Source organism: Corvus moneduloides, chromosome Z, assembly GCF_009650955.1.
Source record: "Corvus moneduloides isolate bCorMon1 chromosome Z, bCorMon1.pri, whole genome shotgun sequence".
Lineage (NCBI taxonomy): Eukaryota > Metazoa > Chordata > Aves > Passeriformes > Corvidae > Corvus > Corvus moneduloides.
In genome coordinates, this window is record NC_045511.1 from 70,174,724 (window position 1) to 70,197,471 (window position 22,748).

The 22,748-nt window shown below is 41.0% G+C and overlaps 1 protein-coding gene across 6 annotated transcripts in view; it reads right to left on the reverse strand.

The window, feature by feature from the left end:
• The window catches only part of FER (FER tyrosine kinase), a 170,206-nt gene extending 149,311 nt beyond the window's left edge, over nucleotides 1–20,895 (reverse strand). Inside the window, exons 1-3 of one of the 6 annotated variants that reach the window (XM_032097494.1) lie at nucleotides 20,847–20,895; nucleotides 7,549–7,660; nucleotides 1,703–1,961 (exon numbers count right to left, since the gene is read on the reverse strand). In XM_032097494.1, the coding sequence (XP_031953385.1) occupies nucleotides 1,703–1,909 (207 nt within the window). In that variant the 5' untranslated portion in view covers nucleotides 1,910–1,961; nucleotides 7,549–7,660; nucleotides 20,847–20,895. Of the gene's footprint in view, nucleotides 1–1,702; nucleotides 1,962–7,307; nucleotides 7,489–7,548; nucleotides 7,661–16,959; nucleotides 17,713–20,280; nucleotides 20,420–20,846 lie in introns of those variants that run through there. The other 5 variants (XM_032097495.1, XM_032097493.1, XM_032097499.1 and 2 more) reach the window with 5 other exon arrangements.
• Between the last annotated feature and the right edge of the window lie 1,853 nt (nucleotides 20,896–22,748).

The following is a 22,748-nucleotide window of genomic DNA, read 5'->3' on the forward strand; positions in this document are numbered from 1 at the left end:
TGCAAAATTACAGAGCTTCCTATTGGGGTTTAATGCCACAAAACACAAAATAATACCATAATACCAAACACAGGTATTTTACATCTTAGAAGACGTAAGATACTATACTTACGTCCCATAATATTTGCATCAGTCTTTGGTTCAGTAAAATGTCAGGAAGAGAGAAAAAAGTATCACAAAAGAATAAAATAAATTAGAATGAGATTAGTAAATTAATCAATAATTCAGGCTTTTTAACTGCCAAAACTAGTAAGATAATGTGTCATTACACAACTTTAAAATCCAAGGTGTCAGTGAAATTTTAAGGCAAGCCCATACAAAAGATCTGCCGGTCCATATGAATATTTTTGCTGTTAGATAAATTTGTAGAAATCAGGGAAGCGACTTAATGAAAAATTACACCTCCTTATGAGAAAAAAAAAGGGAACAAAAATGATGCTTAAGGACAACTTGAGTGTTTCTGGTCAAAACAAGATTTCAAAATGTGACATGCATACCTCTTTTCAAGCCAAAAAGAACATGGCTTAAGTCAGATCTCCAGATTTTTGAAATTTATCTGCTCACAAGAAGTGCTAATGTTATTAAGTGAGATACCTATGTGAAGGTTAATGGCTGTTTATGCCTTATAATGATAAATGGTCTGTGCCAATGAAAAAAAAAGGGGAGTATTTCAATTTACAAGGCAAGAATTATTGTGGGGGAGGGAAACAACAACAGAACATGTTATATAAAAACACTGCACAGTGCTGAAGCAGCTGAGCTCTAGCAGCACAGCTTCCAAGTCACCCACAGTCACTTTAACCCTGTATAAATCCAGCCTGCTTGCACAAGGAGCAGTCCTGTTCCTAATGCTATGCCACAGCCACTGTCCAAGCAGCCACCCCATAAGCCCACTACATAAAAACTGCTCTGTCTAAAATTTAACTTGATCCAGAAAGGGTATTTTCCTGCAGAGAGAAAATGAGGATTCATGCCAGACTGGAAGGACTGTGTAACCACTGCTACAGCACAAGGGCCAAGAACTGAACTGAGTAAGCCATCAAAACAGAATAGTCTTCTCTTGTCAGTAGAGAATCCAGGTCAGGAGTAAAACTTTCAAACAGGTGATAAAGGAAGTTTGCTTCATCGGTATATTTACTGGACTTGCTCTAAATCTGAAAATCAGTAATTTGGAAAACAGACAGCCTTACCTTTTTAAAAAGTCAACACAGTTATTTTAAACTGAATACAAAATAACCTCACCATTATGAGAAACATCCTGAATTAATGTTTTGTTTTTACAACACATGCTGCAGTGTGAGTTACAGCTGGAATGCTAGGCTTTGCCTTGGTTTCCTGGCATTTTCTATTTCTGTCACAAATTCTATAAAACATAAACAATAGTTCCTACCTTAAAAGAAAAGCTTACTATAGCATACTTGTTTTCAAAACACTAAACAAAGTAGCAGGCTCAACCCAGTTATGTAAAATACTGAATTTCAAAAATCAGGATTGATTCTAGTTCAGTTAATTTTTTGAAAGCAAGACTACAGCTCAACTTCTGCATATTTCACTGAGAAACTAAAAGAAGCCCATTTTAAATACTTTGGCAAAATTAACTCTCAAGGAAATGAATGGCTAGGAACCCAACTCAAAGCAAAAAAAAAACAAAAATAAACCCAGTACCCAAGGATATTCCAAATACAAAACACTTCAGACTTACCTTGGACACATTGCTGATATAATCCAATTGACACGCGCTCTCTTTATCTACTTGGTTACAAAGATTCTGTAAAGTGGATGCGTATTCCTTATCACTTTTTACTCTCATTACCATAAATTTCTTCACTGTTTCCAGCAGTCGTAGTTCCCAGTCTTGCAGTTTTAATAAAGCATCGTGAGAATACTTCAGGTCACCTCCAAACCCCATTTTTTAAGGCACTATATACCAGACAGGGGAAAATACAGGCTCTTCACCACATCTGAAATGAGAACAAGACTGATGAGACAATTATCAAAAGAAAAGCTTCTGGTGAGATAAAGAGCAACTATTAATGCCTAACCCTGAAATAACTTAATCATAAGATTAACCACATACATTTACCTCTTCAGTATAAACCTGAAGGAGGCTCAGAGCACTGTTTTGAACACCAAACTCTGACTGGAAAAGATTTCAGCCTTAGAACTGCTCTCCAGTTTCCATTCCTGCAAAAATGTACCTCCCTAACTTTAAAGTACAGTATGTAAGAAAACATAACAGCATCTAAGACAAACACCAATCTACATATTTAACCAAATAAGTACAGCTAACAGTATCTCCAGACAAGCTGCCAACTGCACTTTTCTACTCCTGGTGATCTGAAAAATTTGTTTCTGGTGTTTACTGTCCTAAGAGCACAGAAAAATCCAAATAAAACATCAGCTCTCAGGCACTGCATCTGTGGGAAATTGATAACTATTTAGAAGCTAGTTTGCTCCTAAACCCTGTGTTAACAGGCCATTAAACTTGCAGACTCCACCTCCCAGAAACCAGAAAATATCCCAAACCAGGTTTTCCATTCAACCATACACTGGTCCCCAGGGTCAGAGTTCTTTACACCATTTTACCCTAGGACAGTCCAGTCTTATTGTACACCAAACTGACATAAAGTAAGATTGATAAACAGGTAAGATATGCTGCCTTATGAAATCCTGTAGTAGAACTGAAGGCCAAAGACACATTACTAGAGTTAGCTCTGAAACACCTCCATCTGATGCTGACAAACAGGTAGCTACATTGTGGAAGAGCTGAAACCACACATATAAGGAATTTCTACACACTCTTGCACAGGTTTTGTAACGTAGGCTGAACCCTCTTTTCTGTGTACACACCAACCACCTGTTCCTATACTAATCAGCTTCCAGCTAGGTAAGATAAACTTATATAAACTGCAACCCTTATCTCCGGACTGCAGCGCAGCCACAGCCTGTACACTGCCTATTCACTAATTCCCGCACTACAGCAAAGTCCTGGTTCTTTTTAACACAGAAATACCTATTTCTTCACAGGCTTTACATTACCTCTTAAATTAGCAGTGTTCTATAGGCACTTACAAATTTATCTTCCTAGGAGTCCACTGAGGGAAGTGGGACTAATATTCTTGTTTTACATTAAGAACTGACACATGAACTAGTGTTGACACTGTGGCAGCTCATATTGGTATGTACAAGGCTTAAAGACAGACTTTTCAGAGTGCCTAGCATTTTTAGCATATTAGGTATTCAGAAAAAATAAATACATTACTGGCTTCAGTTACTGCACAAAATTTCAGAAGATTTTGCAAATCAGAACCTCAAGCAGCCTCTGAAATAAGCCTCATGTACGATGTGTTTATTCTTAGAACACAAACCATGCTACATAACAAAACAAAGATCCAGTAAAGAAAACTAGAACAGTGCCACATTACTATGTATCTACACAATACAGGCCAAGTCAAGGCTGTATGAGTAACCTTAAACCTATTGCAAGCTTTCATAAGCTCTCTAATTTGAAGCTGTATATTTTAGTCAGAATTATTCCTGATGGCTAAGAATTCAGTCATACACAGCAACAGTAAACAGTTTATGTTGGCTGTATTCATGAACTATGTCATTATTAGTAACATTAATGAAAATACCTCCACAGTTAAAATTCAGGAACAGTCTTACAGAACCACAAACAATTTAGTAACATGAACCAAAGAAAAAATCTTAAAGCCCGTTTATTAACATGACTAAAGCTGCACTAGTGAATTTTTGACACCCTCTAGATCTAGATCCACTTTTATGACTTTTCATTTTTCTCCTACCCCATTTTAGCACATTACCTAACTATCCTAGCACAATACCCATGGGAAAAGATAGTATCCTTGTTTTCTTACATTCCAGATTTAGAAGAGATGGGAACTGAATCTCACAGTGAAGTATGGCCTTGTGCTATAAGTAATGGCTTGCTTGCTTTTACCCTAGCCTCTGTTTTTTACTGAGAGGCAGTATGGCAAGGAAAGGAGGAAATATTCTCGGCATGTGATATTTCAGTCTGCTTCTACTGACTTACAGAGGAGCCACAGGATTATGAAAATCAATACAACAAAAGACCCAACAATATCTCACTCCAGCCTGCTAAGTTGCTCTTCACGAAGCAGGAATCAGATTTTTTCCAATTCCACTATTAGATGCCTGGATACATAGGCAAAAACTATACACACATTGGACTCTGGCGTTTGTTTTAAATTATTCCTTTCACTGTGACAGAAGAAGCACAGCAAAAATTTGTTTTGCAGAAGTGATAAAACTCTGATTTGCTAACACTAACAAGCATAAAGACTCAGAACTGATGATTGCCAAATGGCAAAGCCAGCTGCCATGTGACTTCCATGTAAATTAAGAAAACACTCAATCAAGACGTTTGAATCCAAACGTCTTGTGGAGACAAGAAGCAGTGAAGAAGTATTCAAGACCTAAGCCACTCAACTAAGCTTAAATTTTGATAAGCTAAAAACCAATGCTGTCACTTAAAACCACTTCTAATTTTTTAATAGCCTAAACATTAACAGTACAGATCACACAGTCATTTATTTGAAGTCAGAACTGTAAGATTTACTAAACATATGAACACTCAATCTGATTTTCAAGTGCTCTTAAAAAACACACGCACATTTTGAAAGGCCAGCATTCAAAAAGACAGTATCTGGCACCAATACAGACAGGTATTTTTCCAAGCTTGGTATCTCCCTCATTGGTGACCACAGGTGAGATGACAGCTGCCCTACAGGGTCAGACCAATGGAACAGAATAATTCAGTCAGAAGGGACCCACAATGATCACCTGGGCACAGTGACCCATTTAGATCAGCCCTGTGTCTCCAACCATGGCACCAGAAGATGTTTAAGGACAGCAAACCAGCTGGGCTATTCATCGTGTGATCCTCCTTGTTCACAGCTACTGGATTATGGAAAACTAACATTCCTGTATTTTTTTGCTTTACTGAAGCCTTTTTCTGGTCTTAAAATCAAGAGTCAGACACGGTTAGAAGGGAAAAAGGGATTTTACCTTGGTATTTATTTTAAGGATCCTTAGGTGCACTATGTCCAGGTTGAATGCACCACAATGCCCACCGCCAATCCCCCCAAAAGATCTGGTATAACATTATAGGTCTTACTAATTAGCAAATCTATCAAAAATTCCCCAATCAGAGGCTCGAATGAGTCCCCCCTCCCCAAGGAACCTTCCCCTGGATGGTTCTATCTCAGTTTACAAAACGTGTTCTGGAGAGGACCTTGGGGTCTGGGGCACACTGATCCCTAACTACGAAGTTTCTAAAATGTTTAGTCTCTCAGCTTGACAAACAAGTCCAAGAATGTAGGCAAAAAGCACTGAGAATACAGAAGTTGTAAAAAATGTATAACAGGGGTATAAAAGAAAAGACAAAAATCATCATGGCATCATTACCATACACCATTAAAATGCTCACACTGAAGCACAGATTCCTAAACAGATTCTTCAATCACAGACTACTGGCAAAATTGAGAAGTACAGCAAAATCTGAACCCAGAAAAGTTTTAACGTAGAACTGGTATGAGATGTGGTGGGTTTGAGACACAAACATACTTTCTTCTCTAATGATGATGCAAGATGAAAATACAGTGTGAGAGCTATTCTGGGGAAAAAAAGTATTTCTCAAAAAAACATGGGAGAAGGAAAAAAACCGAAATGGCATCATGTTTTAAAAGAAGCTAGATGGAGAAGTGATAACAACAAATATGATATGCTAACTTCATACAGAACAAAACCTTCAGGAATTGCTTTACTCTTACTGTGAAGAGATTTCTTCTGCTTCTGGTAGATACCCGTGAGGTTTATCTCTTTTTCCACATGTGAACGAAGTTTGCATAATTTGACATGCCAGTGAAGTTTCAAACAGAATTCTAGCACATTTTGTAAAAGCAGTAAAATACTAGTACCATGAGTAAAATACTATACCATGAGTTTAAGCTATTTTTTTTTTTTTTTAATCTAAGACAGATATAGACATATAGAGGTAGATATAGAAAAAAAAAAAACTACTGGACATGTAAATTAGTCAAAAAAATATTTAAACTTAGGAGTCAAATATGTTTGACAGTCAATTCCAAGAAAGTAGGCCTTACTTTCTTTAAAGTGTTATGCTCAAAACAATCAACTAATCATTCACAGGAAGTACACATTGAATGTACATTTAATAATATAGTGTGAATGAGCAACCAGATCTCAAACTGTTCTAAATTTAAGCAGAGTTACTGAAGACAATTTACAACTTCTCTCAGCCACCAACACAGTGGTGCAGTCAGATTCCAAACAAACCTGTGTTAAATTTTATCAGCCTAACAGTAAGAAACTTCAATGGTAGTCACATAATCCTTCAATAATGTAACACTCCCCTCAGGAAATAAAGCCAATATTCCAGTTAGTCATGTTCCTGGATTCCAGCAGCATTCTTTTCCTGAAGAAAATAGTTTCAATAACCAATCTACATTTAATTTAAGAATTGCAATCTATCTGTGACATATGAAAGTGGCCACGCCATGTCAGACCAAAGGTCCTGTGTGTGACACTGACTGAAACGAAATGAGCAAGCAAGAAGAGAACACGTACAACACAACACTTTCAAAAGATGCTCTCCCTACACTTACAACAACTGGTGCTTTCTGCTACATATTGCCATCATTACATCCAAGGTTGTGACAGGTAATCTTATAATAATGATGGATCTACACACATCAGCTGGAACTTGTGGTTTCACAGTACCAGTGACAAGGCAGGCAACTAAAAAAACCACAAACCCAGAAAGCACACCTTGCCCCCAGCTAAACTCAGAACAGGAAAGCACAGCGCAGATCTGGCTTCTCTCACTCTTCATACGCTGTCTATGAATTTAGATTGCTCCTAAATCTGCATGGGCTCCAAATCACAGAGAATACAGAATGCCCTTTATTTTGCAAATACTTCCTACAAACATTAAAAAAAAGCACGTCAAAATCAGAAAAGAAAGAGGATTTGGATTCAGAAGACAAATCCTCAAAATCAAGACTTCTGTACTGATCTAAAAGCATTTTTACAACACGTTATCAATTTGTTAGTCTTTTTCAATTTTTCAATGTGAGGCTTACAGTAGCTACATTCCATTAAAATAATGAAATAAATCAATTCTTAGCTATCCATCCCCATCTTAAATAAAAATTAGACATTCACACAATTGACATTTCTGTTAGCATAGAATCTATTCCTGGAATGCACAAGACCATGAAACCCAAAACACATGTTTTACCTACCATTTGTTTACACTAACCAAATATTCAGATGACCATCTTTGTATGCATGGATACGGTGTATACAACAAACCAGCAAAATTAATCATTCCCCAAAGCTTTTGTCAACAATAAACACTTGAAGTGGTAACAAAAGCTAGTCTGATTATTTCAAAGCTGATTTGAAATGTTGGTCCACTCCAAGCAAAGCAGGCAGCTGATTTTCAGGAAGGCTCTTCTGCAAAGCATAACTTAGCTCAGATACCTTAGAAGTTTTCCTCCAGAAATGTCCTTTAGTACAGTTTTCCTATGTCAGCAGCTACTTCCTCTGATTTTCACTTTCTGAAATACACTTGTTTTTTTCTTTTCTGGGGACTCTGTGAAAGAAAAAAATAGCAAACTTGTTTTTACTATTTCAGCATTTTCAAACACATTGCAAAATTCAAACTTAGGTACATTGCCCCGCATTTTCAGATTATTACCAGGAGTCAGCCGCTTTTTTTTTAAAAAAAAGATAAAGTTTAACTGAAAGAAAAGAGCAGACTTCTCAAAGTATACACATAATTTTGAGTGAAGAAATAATTTTGCCTCTACACATGCAAGAGAAGATTTTTTTTAAGTTCTTGGCATTTCTTATGACAAGAGTATTGTAGCTGAAAAATTAGACAATTTTATTTATTTATGAACCTTGCCCTTGGTAAAACAGAAACAGAAGTCCATTAACCAGGAAAATGAAGGCCTGGAAGGCCAAAGTTTGTTATATGAAAGATGAAGTTAGTAGTGCTGTTTTCATAAAGTTGAACACGACAAGTGGCAACATGAGAAAGGAATCACTCAAGACACATAAATTTCTTATATGGCTCTAACTACTCTAATATCTAGAAAAGTAAGAGGTCAAGAAGTTAGGATGACTAGCAGGACCAAAATTTCAAGTTGTAACTCTGGACTGCAATTTAGGTGAAGCAAACTGACACAGAAGGTTTTGACGGTTTATATTAAGAAAAAAAGTATATAAAATATAAAAAATGGTAAGGAACGAGCTTTGCATACAGCTTACAAGTGCAAGGTATACTGTAAAATCTACATGTGGACTCATGATAAGCATTCACTCACAATCTCATGCTAGAATGTCCAACTTTAGATGAGACATTCCATAACAGTTTAGCATTGCCCTTATAAGAAAAACACACAAAGCAAAACTGAAAGAAAGACACAGTGCGTAAGGCTGAAGAAAGCAAAACTATTTTCAAAATCTCCATTATTTAAAACAAAGCACCGATCACAGACATGTTTATAAAATCTTATGAAGGGATAGGCTTAGTTCACATTTAAGCAGGCATTATTTAGTATTCCTTTCTGGTTACTTAGTGACGTTCAAGAAACAAAGAACTGCCTAATATAAATACAAAATTTCTATTCTCCATGACCAAAAATAGAAAAGATTGAGCGATGCTAACATTCAGTCACCGCAAAGGAACAGCAGCTATGCAAGCAGATAAGAAAGGAGAAAAAAAAAAAGCAGGAGATTATAAACATTATAAAATTCATCAATTTTCTAAAAAAACAGATATAAAATCATTTGTTCCAAAGTTTCAAAGCCCTAGGGAAAGTCTTCACCAGCAAAAAGGTACAAGCAGGAGCAAACATTAGAGTCAATTTGGCTCCAGTCTTTCTAACACAAATACAAACCAGGTGGAAACACCAGACTGTCGCTGGACAGGAACACAAGTCCTAATCCACATTCAAATGGGACTCGTGAAAGTAGAACAAACACCACCATCAGCACCTGGGCACATTCAAGTTTCAAGCAGATGTTAAGAATTGTATGTGGTAAAATGAAGCCCTTAAAAAAATTCCATTTATCAAATGAAACAATAGATTGGAGCCACTTCAACACAAAAAAGTTCTATCTTCTGCTCCCTGCACACAAACAGTGAACATAATTTTTTCTTTTTAAAGAATTACTCTACCACGTATTTTATAGTGCAGAATTTTGTTTGTCAGTACAAAAATTAAATGCAAACCCAACTTTTCTTTAGAATTCCAGTTACCACTGACTTTGTACCTATGTGCAATTTTTCATCTGCACACAGGTCATTAGTAGAACTTAAAGCAGGTAATACAAGTCCAATGCTGGTCTAATTGATAGGCATAGACTAGCTAGTACAGGAAAGCGTAATAAAAGCTTTCCAGTGAACTGCACAGCCATCTGTCAGAGCGCAATAAAATCTCACAAAATTTCCACTGCCATTTCTGAGCTCAAACATAGCAGACTCTGATAGTTACAGACATCTTGCTACCTCAATGCAATCATCCCCTAGATAATGAAGACATAAGAGACAGATTTATAAGAAGATAAATTCAGAGCAGAAAACCTAGATGACCTGTTGTTTTCTGAAATTACTACCAAGACAGTTAAGGCCAATTTCCAATCAGATCCTCTTTAGATTTAGGATATACAAGGCATTTTCTAAAAACGAAGCATCAGAGAAGCAATTAAAAATATCAAATTAATAGTAAAAATTCACCAGAGTCAGATGCTATTGAGCCAAAGCACTGAAGCGTCAGCTATCAAATTTCCAAATTATTAATTCTGCAAAAACTTAGGCTTAAGGTGAGCTAAGCAAAGAGGAATCACGAGTGGAAAAAGATCAATTTTTTTTAAGAGCTGACAAGGCAATCAGAAGAAGCACAACACACTCTGACTTCAGTAGTGCACAATGTGGTTAAAACCATACCTAAGAATCTGTAGATAGACTAGAATAATTCAAAAGAAAAAAAATCCAATGCAGCTTTTGCAGAGCAAAATCAAGTTTCAGAACTTGAAGAGTTCTGTGAAGGAATCAAGGATCCTGTGGAAAAAGGTGTTGAAAGTGGGAAGTTTCTGCTGATGTCTCTGATAGGAAGCTGCTAGAGAACTGAAGATCTTGCAGGGTAAGACTCAAGAGACAAAGACTGACAGAGGAGAGAGCTCAGAAGCCTCACCATAATCTGTGCCAGGACTGGGCTGCTCTTCAGAATGGTTACCTGCCCATGCGTCATTACAGAAGCATCTGTGCTTTACACAAAATTACTATGATGAATCAAAACTGACAAATCGTTACAAAATTCGTAGAACTTCAGAACTCTAAGCAGCAAGAATAGAAAACAGCAGATGAAGTCACGTGTCAATAAATGCAACATTAATAGACTGGTAGGAGCTATTTAATATCATTACCAGAAAAAGTTGCAGTAGTCTCTGAACACATACCTTCAAAAACATTTGTTCAGCACTTTCAAGTGGTCAGGTTAGAAACCACCCAGAATATCAGTCTATTTTTTAATGAGGGGAAGGGAAAATGTAATATGTTCTTATGCTGCTGATACATTAGTGATATTCCTATATGTTCAAGTTCTTCTAGCTCATGAAAACCATAAAGCACCAAAAAAGGTATAGATAATATTGATCATAGTGTGGAGCAGCTTACACACAGAGAAAGTAAAGAGAATTTTTTAGCTCACAAAACAAGTAAGAATGACATGTCTAAGATCAAAGTACACCAAAAGAAAAAAATCATCGTGGCACAAAGTGATATGGTATGTCAGATGCCTGAAATGTTTTCCAGAAGAACTTGAGAACATCAAATGAAATTTCTAAAAAGTTGCTCTTATGTACCTCTTTGGCTAGTAAATAATTAAATGAGATAATTCAATGCCTAAAGACACTTCTGAGACCATGAAACAAAGAAGTACAGAATAATTATAAAAATTCATTAAAAAACCACAGATCTTAGAACAGCAAGAATTCCATCTCAAGATGTGTCTAAACTGTAAAAGCAGAACAGGAACTATTACTCTGCATTTGTGCCAACAGCACAAATCTTACAGTAGCAAGTACTGAGCTACATGGATTTCACTTGGTCATGTGCAAACATCCTCAAACAGTGCATTCTCATTCTCTTATCCCTGCAGCTGTAGGAAGACCATGCTTTTCCCTAGCAGCTCCTGCAGCTGTGATGTTATTAAAAAGACATGCAAATAAGAAGCAGTGGGCTTCATCAAAGAATGCGATTTACACTTGTCAGCAGTCCAAAAAAAAAAAAAAAGGCAGAAAGAAGCCCAAAAAACCAGCTCCCAGATTCTCTGCCTAGCATCACAAGTCACAATTCTGATTTTTTTCAATCTTTCATTTTAAATCATTTTCTAAACCACTGCTATCCTCTAAACATCCCCCAACTGGTCTCCACCTCACTTAAGAAGTCAGAAGCTAAAATGGTGGGGTACTCTAGGACCAACCAACTCTGAGAAGAACAGAGATTAGTTCAAATTACTTTCGAGCTCCTTGCCGAGGTGATTACCCTCTTCCAAACAACATTATAATATATCCTTATTTGTTAGTTATCCAAAAATTCATGTTCTCCACAGAACTTCATCTTCCTATTTCTTCCCCTACCACACATCCATTCTGTCCAGCCTACAGCCAGCCAGTGAGCTTTCATGCTCACTGACCCCTGCTTTGTTCCAGATGACATCTCCCATTTGCCAAGACTATTCTAAACAGTAATCTCATTCTCCACCACACCTCCAGCTACTTCCCACGGCCTGATAACTTTCTCAGCATGCTCTTTATTGTCTCAGGACTTCTGTGAAAGAATGAGCAAAGGGTAGAGCTGGTATCTGTTAGTGAACCATGCAGTAAGTGCTTTTTGGGTGCAGTTACTCAACTATTTTTGCTTCCACCCAGTAGAAGTTTCTACCTCACAGTCACAGCTAAATAGCAAGACTGAATCTCACCAGGCAGAAAAACAAGAAGATGAAAACAGATGCAAGTTAAGAAGAAAAGAGCTAGTCCAGGTAACACAAGACACATCCTGGCAGTAATGCTTCAAGACTCTTCTGGTGTCTTGGTAACTCTGAAAAAGTGACAAAATAAGCCACACACCCCCCTTTTGCTTTCAAAGGGTAAACACACCTAGTTTCTCATTACCTTTCATGTGTTTGCAAGAAAAAAAAGCTTTCCTTCCTCTATTTTTCCAAGAATTACACTTTCCTTAAATTCAGTTCCAGGATGCAAGGAAAGGCATGGCCTCAATTGAGAGCTCCTGACCAATAAATTTTCACTGAACTCTCAACTCTGCAGTGTTGCAACATGTATCTCCACACTAAATCCTAGAAGAAAAATGGATTCAGCGGGATAAGGCTGCTAAAATTACTATCATGGGGCAGGTACTGTGCATCTCCAGCCTTGTTTACCAATTCTACCAGCTAAAGAAAGGAATGTTCCAGAATTACAAAGAATTAGATAATGTTAAAATGTCCAAAAATTGGCCACAAAATGAAAACAGAATAAAAAATGCATCAGTGACTCAAGCTTGCTTAAAGTATATATTATATAGTGTATTAAAGAAACTTCTGAGCAAAAAAGAGCAACTAAAGAAAACTAAACTATTGCATTTTCAAGAGATTTCTTGTCTTAGATGACTAGCAAAGGTAGAAACAGCTTCCAGCAAAAGTCAGCACTGAAATTAAAAAGTACCTGTAGTAACCACCTTGCCTAAAGAGTTATTCTATGCACAGTTAACTTATGTCTTTGCTGATTTCTTTTAGATATTTAGATTTCAATTAGATACCAAGTCCTCTAGTCTGAAGGTAGGAAGCAGTCTTCTTTACTTGAAAAAATACCCCAAACCTCTGAAAGTAGTGCTTCAAATCTTGATATCCATCTGTCTCAAGATAAATACATGCTAAGTCACAATGAACACACACAAAATCCACATGCAAACTCTCACTCCCAAGGCTGCCTATGTAAGCATCTCTCCAGGGGAAACAGGATTGAAGAATACTCCTACTGAGGGTCTCTCATCATCACAAAGCTACACCTAAGACTCCTCCCTTAAGACTTCAGGTCCCAAAATTCATCTGGCTGCTACCATTGCACATTTCAACTCAGAAATCCAGAATACTGCTAGAAGCTTCTTCCAGTAGAACTGTATTAACTCTCAAGATTTAAGGGCAGCCATAGAAAAAGATAAATTCACAGCATGTGAAAAACTTTTAAAGGTCCAGAGGCATTTAATTTCTTCCTACGGCCCAATATCAGGCAGAATGTCTCACTTCAGACAGAACAATTAGATAACAAATCTGCCATTAGTCCGTAATATATGACAATACTGGTCTCCTCAGGAGAAGCATAATCTAGTTCCAACTATTTATTGCTCTTTGAAAAGAAATCCAAAGAGCAGTCAGGATGTTTCTTCTTCTTTCCTCCTTCATTATACTAATTACATCCTGGTTCATTAAGCCCTCTACTTAGTTAACTCACTGTTCATTCAGTCTTCTTGAGGTCACTTATTTCCTTGGCATCACTTGGTACCACATTTAATGCACTTTGATTACACACTATTTTGTACAGAAAATACTGGCGATGAGGACCACAGGTCCATGAGAGTCCTGTCTCCTCCCAGCTGCTGATATTCCAGGCTGTTACACAGCAGGAAATATAACATACTGTGTGGTTCAGCGAAAGGTGCTGCCTCAAGCCTTTGTTTGCTGTTCCTGAACTGTCTCCTCCTTCCCATGCTCCATATCTTAAAAGATACTGTGACAACTCTCTGTTAAATGGGATACAGTTACTCTCACCAGAAATGGAGATGACTGAACTATGCATTTGTACCTTCTTACATGCTTTAAGTGTGTAACAAATTTCAAATACATATATTCTACAAATATATACCAAAATACATAATGAAACCTACCCATTCTTTCCTTAGTTCCAGTCAGGTTTGTTTGGGTATCATCAGCCATCCTAGTTGTAAAGAACACTCATTCTGAAGGGTATTATTCTCATTTGAAAATGTATGAATGGATCAAGCTTTAATTAATGGATGCTATTATGAACAATTAAGAGTGGTAGAGGTTTAATCTTCCAGGTGTCTGGACATGTGGTCCTGAAGTGCATGTGCATGCTTGGACTCTTCACATGGAAACTGATTTGCATAAGTAAGATTCAGCCTGTCTGATCTTTATTGCAAGAGATTAATATTTTATATGCAGTCTTTCCTTCTGCCTCTCAAAACTATTCTTTCCAGAAATCATACCAGGCAGACAATATTTCATTTAAAAGGACAGTATTCTTTATAACATAGCATCTTTCATAGATAGTCTTCAGAAACAAGTTAGAGATGACAATAATATTATATTGTAGGCAAGGGTTATTTAGCTCTCTCAGAATTCTTGCCTTATTGTACTCCAAGACAGCTGAAGGGAATTTGACTGACTGCATCTCTAAACCTGAAATCGCAACTTAATCTGAGAAAAATTCGGTAGCCGGACACAAGCCATGATATTGTAATGGCCAAATGTTAACTACCATCTGCTTAATCAGAGCTTTGGAAATGGCAGCTTCCCCCTCAAAAGCCCACTGACCACACCCAGGCTGCTAACCCCTACATTCCTCACTTGGGCTCCCCAAGCCTGGATGGGGTGACTTTGGTGATGAAACACTAGAGCACAAGAAATCACCATGTCATGGCCCATCAGACTGATTTTTTGCACAGGGTATGCACTGCATGCTTCCTGGAAACATAAAGCCTTGGGACACAAGGCAGACAGGGGCAGGATACCTCTTGAAGACTGTTCTACAAATCTGCTGCAATGAGCTTCCATATCGTGGCTGAAGCAGAGCCTGGAGAAAACTCCCATCAGCTACGAGCAGGTTTCCTTTCAGAGGGTACCACCTGGCTCCAGAGAAGCAGAGCCAGAACGCACGCAGCATGGAAAACTACAAGACCATGGAGGAGCACAAGAACTGACTCAACCTGAGAATTTGACCTTGGTAAGAATGGCATATAACTACCTTCTTATACTAAAAAAAAAAAAAAAGGAGTCATTTAGATAAATCAGATTATCTGGATGCCAATTAAATTAATTAAAACAGTGACTTCAAATTTACTTAACACATCCACTGATGAGACATCTTCCACTCAAATTTCAACATTCACCTAATCCAGAAGGCAGAACTAGGTATTATATAGCTTTCCTCTATCTTTGTTACAGACCCTTTAGAACTGTTTGCTTTTTCAGATACACACATCAGCTGCCAACACTTTTTCCATATTTGGCAAATCAGGCATTTCCTTTTATCTGGTGAACTTCAGTTTATCAACCATATCATGGAAATTTCAGAAAAGACACTCTCCTTGGGAAGAAATACAGCATCCACAGTCTTGAAATACACCAAATATACCAAAAATAAAAAAGGATGTGTTTTTCTGATTCATGTTTTCTATTTTTTAATCAGTAAAAAGCTGATGCAAAGTTGTATGATTTTCCTTAACACTGCAATTCTCACATTTTGCTGATTGCCTACTTGTTTCAAAAATACCATTTTTACAATGCTTAAACTGTCACATTTTTTTAACTTAACCACTTTGCTTGACTGTACCCCCTTATCTGTACTTCCTGAAACTTAGTTAGAATACAAATGCTATGGGTTATTGTTCTACACGTATGAACATTTCAAAGCAGAAGCCACAACTAGGAAGTCAGATGCTATCTTAAAGACACATGAAACATAGGAAGCTTTAGCATAACTCTAAAAAGCTGTACTTGAGCAGACATCATAGCAATACACCACAGTGATCATATTTTAACACATTTATACAATTTAACAGTAGATAGAACAAACTTTATGTATTCAAAAATCAAAATTTATCCTATGGTGCTACTCCTACCCGTTTATAGGTCTACCAAAGGTGAATTTTGTCATTTACTAGTGCAGCAGCTAACAACCTCCACCAGCTGAGCCATTATTAATAGGTTGTCTGAGTGCTAGAGCACCAAGTATTCAATAAAATAATTCCTGTCTTACTAACTAACCATTAAATCTACATCCTTTCCAACTCTCTTAAGAAAGAAAACAACTTATAACTGCCACTCTCAATTCAAACAGCACACATTACAAATGTGATGACAAACCATGTAAGATACAATATGCTGTTAATGTATGGAATAAGATTTTCCAAATTTTCTAAAGCAAAACGTTAGGCATAAACAGAACTGGCAAAAAGCAGCAAAGCTGACAAACCAAGTACAAAATTAAGAGATGCACAAAATGAGGATGAAAACCCAAATTCCACCCTCTTTGGAATATGCACTCTGTGATTGTGCAATTACTTTCACAGCCTTTTCTCCAAAAATGCCCAACTCATTTATTAGAGATGATGGAGTGCTCTGAGTATGACTCAGCATTTTGTCAGAGGGGCTCATCTTCACGAGTCTTATCACACTCACTGCTATAATTGTATGTCTCCTGTTTACTAAACAGGCAATTTCGGCGAACAAACGGCTCATGATTAACGCACTTTAACACTGCTCTGGATTTAACTTCTGCTTCTGGCAAAGAGTGCTTACATAATATGCAACAATTCACAAACTTTTCACAGGTTGCCACTACTTACAAGATAACTGATTTTTCACTAGGTCTTAATTATTGTAATTTAGTTTTACACTTAAGCTTAATTTCTTAATGTTTCAGCTCCTCGTACTGAAATAAGTCACTTACAGAATAATGGTATGAAAAAAAAGGTTGTGAGACTCAAGATCAAGTAATGACAATTCCAAGACAGCTGTCTTCAGACCAAGATATGAATGCCATATAGAAAAATGCCAAATACAAGAAAAACCATTTAGTACTTACTCACTAATTATTTTCTTACTAGCTCTTACTAAGAGAGGGTTGCAAGTGGACAACAGTATCGTGCAGGCAATATTGTACAGCATACCTAAAAGACAGATTAACAGTGTACACATGATTTTTGTATTTCCCCCTCAACAGCTGCCAGTTAGTTTCATGCGATTGTCTTAACAGAAAGCTACACCACAGAAAGCTCTCACAGTATACAATTAGCGCTGTTACTCCACATTCACCCAGTCAACAACCTAAAGGAATGATTTTGTCCATGCAGTAACTGTCCCCTCAATAGAAAACAAGAGCAGCCATTTCAGAAAGCCTAACAAAATACCCTCGTTGCTCAAGGTGCAAGCACTCAACATAAACAAGATTCTAAAGAGCCAACTAGTACTCTCCAAAGATCAGTAATTCTGTGAAACCCATACCCATACATGGGGACAGAAATCAGCCACTGAACTGCAGTAAAGTTATGAGTACAGAGAGTTGTCTCTACAGACTGCTATGACACACATCTGAGTACTGTGAGCAGGTTAATAGGAAACCCAGATATGAAGAAGAACGTCTGAAATTGCATGTGGTTAAAGCACCTGGCATTTTCAGGTGTAGAAGGCACCAATGCAAGGGAAGCTGGTTACTACAGAAAAAACAGCAATCTGAAATCCAAAGTAGAACGATGTCATGAAGTACAGTTCACTCACTCAGACTAAAAACAGCATTAAGCCCTAACTTATTGGGAATTTATTTTTATTATCATCAGGGAAACACACAGGAATTAAAAAATTCCCTACTATTTACTTTTTTTAAATTATTATTATTATTATTAAACTCATTACACTCAAAACCAAACTGAACTCTGCATTTAAACTTGCAGGACAAAATAGAAAAGAATGTAATGGTCACAAATATCATTTCATGCTACAAGTTGACAGCAATCAAAGACTTCCATCCAAGGAAGCTGTCCTACAAGAGAAAAAAAATAATAATCCCAAACACAAAAATAAAAGCCATTTTAGAAGGGCTCTAGGTGTTTTTTACAAATCCTCACCAAAACTTTGTATGTACTGTATGAGACCATACACATAGCTCTTAAAATGAGAGGTAACTATCTTCTCTCAAACCCTGGAAACAAAGCTATGAATTTCACTCATTCGCTGCTGAGAAAAAGTTTCCAAAATAAACCTTTGCAAAGAAATGCTACATTTACCTCACACAAATGTTAAACAGCAGCAACTTTCTTCATATATTCATGCACAGAATTTTAAATCCTTTAACTCCCTAATGAAATGGTGACTACTCAACAATTCCAAGACTATCTCTACCGTAGAATAAAGCTCTCCACTAAGTTTTTGAAATCCATTTTTACAAGGCAAACACATCAACAATATAATTAGGCCAGTATTAAGTGGGCAGTTTTATCTTAGAATAGGAGCATACACGCAGTTTACTTCCTACTAGAATGCGTTTAGGCTTTCCTGTCTTCTTTTACTGCTTCGTTTCTCCTCCCCCCAGCAAAAAAATCTCTTTTCCTTTTCCTAGACCTACTTCCCACACACTGCAAAAAAACTCCTCCCTGTGAAATAATGACCTCATGCTCCTAGCCCATCTCCTTGTATGGAGCAATTCCGGGAATGCTGCCAGCTCTCTCCGCCTTCAGCCTGACATGGCAAACATACCTTCCTTCATCCTGCTGCTTCCCAGCTGAGGGAACATCGAGGGCAGGCGGCAAGTGGGGAGGGCAGACCAGGCAGGGAGAGGGGGTTTCCCACGGACAAAGAACAGACCACCAGATGCCTGCCCCACTCTCACATCTAACACAACTTCATACCACCAAAGCAGCTCTGCTCTCCACGGCAGGAAGAATGACAATGAGCTCTGAACATTTTAAGTATGGAAATATACATCCCATGGCACCTAACTGCAGTGCAACGCCCGCAGACAAGCCTGACTTCCCTTGTTATGATCTTAGTTAAATATCCCTAATCTAGTGGAGCAAATGTCACCTCTCCTCCTCTCTTAACAAAGGTCCATCTCACTTTTGCAGCACTAAAGTTCTTTGATACAAAAATTGGCTGGACATCCTGTGGCACACACTTTTACATTATTTTATCTTTTGTTGCTAGTTAGTCTTTAAGCTCTATGTAACAACTTCAGAGGAACTGAAAATTTCTGTTCTCTATATTATTTATCACCTTCTCCAGCCTGTCTTTGCTTTCAAGTATCAGAATTATTTCTACATGATCACTTTATATATTGGCAATCCAAATACCAAGTGACAAAGGATCTTCCTTTGAAAGACTCAGTTGTGACATGAAGTTACAGTTGTAGAAAATCAGGAAAGGTGATGGATAACGGAGCTTTTGCTCAGCTAGTAAGCGACCTTGTACACATGAGACTTGATATCCTCCCTCAAAGAAATATCTCTGAAGTCCAACTCTTCTGGGGCTAACAACTTCAAAATTGTAACAGTACTGACAATTTCTGTCACCACATTAAAAAGGCATTTATAAAATAAGGGAACATACATTAGTCTCACCAACAATAATCATTACTCCATCTGAACCTACGTGTCCATCATCTGCAATTTGCTTTGACTGTGAGCAGATGATGTGTGCATGTCCCACCTCTTTGAGACTCTCAAAGACTAGCACTTACATGTAATAAACTGTAGCAGCAATCTCCTTGTTAGGTATTATTCAGCAAGTAAAATTAACTTATTTTAATACCCAATAAATTTTTTTAGTCAAGAAGTTTCATGCACCACGCCTGGTTTATTTCACACTGCAAGTCTTCAAAGGAATCTGCATTAGAATACAGCAGAGCACCAAAGCCACTTTGAGCCAGTCTGTTTCAAAGCACGGAAAAGTTATTTCACCTACTTGAAAAGCAGTGATGCCCTCCTGCAAAGAGAAAATGAGCTGGCTTGTTTCAAAGGCCTTACAAAAAACCCTTGGTGTTCACACTGGATGTGTCGTTTCAGGGGTGCATGCTCACGTAAAGTCAAACCAAACAGAAACATACACCAATACGAAAAGGGATGTTTAATGCCTTTCAGTGTAATCTATTCTCGAACACCAAATATGTGAGTATTCAGTACCCTTACAGATACCAAAGTCTTAAACACACAAAGCATTAAAACGCACACGAAAAGCGCCGGGGCAGCTGCACTGAGAAGGCCCCACCGTGCAGGCTCCAACGCTAATGCAGAAGTTAAAGCAGCCGCTGTGTTGTACAGAGCTGTCACGGAGGGACCAAGGAGGGAGAGAACTCAAAAACCCAAACCGACCCCCCCGGCTGTTGCATTATTGGGCCGCGGGGATGGTCACCCACCACAGCTCCTGGCGGTGGCCGGCGCGTCCTCCCGCTAGTCCCAGCACCTCCAGCCCGCCCGGAGCCCGGGAGAGGAACAGACACACCGGGCAGCCCAGGGCCGAACCCGCCCTTTGCCTCCCCCCGCCCCCCGGCCCGGACCTCGGCGGCGACCCGGGGAGGGGGAGGGGGCGGGGGCGCGATCCGCGCCCGCCACGCTGCCCCTGCCCTGCCGGGGCGGAGCCGCCACCGGGCGAGCGGCGCCTCTGACACCTCCCCGCGGGACGCGACCGGGACGCGACCGGATGCGGCCGCCGCCGCCGCCGCCCCGGCGCAGCGAAGCGCAAGCGGCGCCGCTGCCCGTCCCGCCCCGCCCCGCCCGCAGGTAGAGCCGGCGCGGGGCCCTCCCGCCCCCCCGAGCCGGGCGGGGGTCCCGGCGCTCCCGCTGTTCTCGGCGCTCCCGGGGGTCCCGGGCCGGGGCGGGGCGGGGCGGGGCGGGCGCGGCGCTGGCGGGGCGGGGGCGGTCGGACCCCGGCGCGGGCGCGGCGCCGGCGGGGGCGCGGACGGCGCGCGCGGACCGTCCCTACCTGACAAGCCGAGCCCCCTCCGCCGCCGCGCGCGTCACGGGCCCCGCCCGCGCCGCGTGACCCCGCGCCGGCCAATGGGCGCGGCGCCGCCCGCCGCCCCGCCGGCCAATGGCGGCGCGGTCCGCCTCCCGCTGACGCGCGCGCGCGCCACCGCCTCCTGCGCGCCTCCGTCTCCCGGCAACGCTCCCCAGCCCCCCACCGGCCCGCGCCGCGATACTGGGGACACCTCTCGGGGGAGCACCCCTCACCCCTCGTGGGGACACCCCTCATGGGGACACCCCTCACCCCTCGGGGGAGCACCCCTCACCCCTCGTGGGGACACCCCTCATGGGGACACCCCTCACCCCTCGGGGGAGCACCCCTCACCCCTCGTGGGGACACCCCTCATGGGGACACCCCTCACCCCTCGGGGGAGCACCCCTCCCCCCTCGTGGGGACACCCCTCCTGGGGACACCCCTCACCCCTCGGGGGAGCACCCCTCACCCCTCGTGGGGACACCCCTCATGGGGACACCCCTCACCCCTCGGGGGAGCACCCCTCACCCCTCGTGGGGACACCCCTCGGGGGAGCACCCCTCACCCCTCGTGGGGACACCCCTCATGGGGACACCCCTCACCCCTCGTGGGACACCCCTCACCCCTCGTGGGGACACCCCTCAGCCCTCGTGGGTACACCCCTCACTCCTCGTGGGGACACCCCTCGTGGGTACACCCTTCACCCCTGGTGGGGACATCCCTCACTCCTCGTGGGGACACCCCTCACCCTTCGTGGGAACACCCCTCATGGGTACACCCCTCATGGGGACACCCCTCAGCCCTCGTGGGTACACCCCTCATGGGGACACCCCTCAGCCCTCGTGGGGACACCCCTCGTGGGGACACCCTTCACCCCTCATGGGGACACCCCTCACCCCTCGGGGGAGCACCCCTCACCCCTCGTGGGGACACCCCTCAGCCCTCGTGGGTACACCCCTCACTCCTCGTGGGGATACCCCTCATGGGGACGCCCCTCAGCCCTCGTGGGGATACCCCTCACCCCTCGTGGGACACCCCTCACCCCTCGTGGGGACACCCCTCAGCCCTCGTGGGTACACCCCTCACTCCTCGTGGGGACACCCCTCGTGGGTACACCCTTCACCCCTGGTGGGGACATCCCTCACTCCTCGTGGGGACACCCCTCACCCTTCGTGGGAACACCCCTCATGGGTACACCCCTCATGGGGACACCCCTCAGCCCTCGTGGGGACACCCCTCGTGGGGACACCCTTCACCCCTCATGGGGACACCCCTCGCGTCCCCGCGGGTCCCCGCTGCCCGCGCCGCCGTCAGGGATGTGTGGGTGCCGGCGGGACGGGGCCCGTGAGGCTCAGCGGTGGGAGATGCTGGGACAGTCACTCCTGGGCATCGCAGCTGCCGGCGGACAGACGGACAAGGAGTCCCCCCGTGTTCTGATGCTTCGGCAGCTCCGCGTCAGGGAGAGGCAGCGAGAAGTGAAAAAAGCAAGGGGGTGAAAAAGAGAATGGGGGTTTAAGGAAAAAAGGGGGGAATATAAGGGGCGAAAAATAAAAAAGGGGGGGAAGAAAGGGAAAAAGAGGAAAGGGGAAAGAAAAAGAAAACAACAAAACGGAAAAGAAGGGGGAAAGGAAAAAAAATGGGAAAAAGACGACGAAAAAGAAAGAAAAAAATGGAAGGAAAAATGAAGGCCAAAAAAAGAAGGGAAAGAAAAAGGGGGGATGAAAAAAAAAGAAAGACAAAAAAGATGGAGGAAAAAAAGACTCAAGAAAAAAGAAAAAGAAAAAACCTGTTATTGTGACACTACCTTGACAGGTTTAGGGGAAAACCCATGAATATTAAAGCTTTTTATATTGTCTTTTATAATAGATTATGCTCAAAGCAAATGAA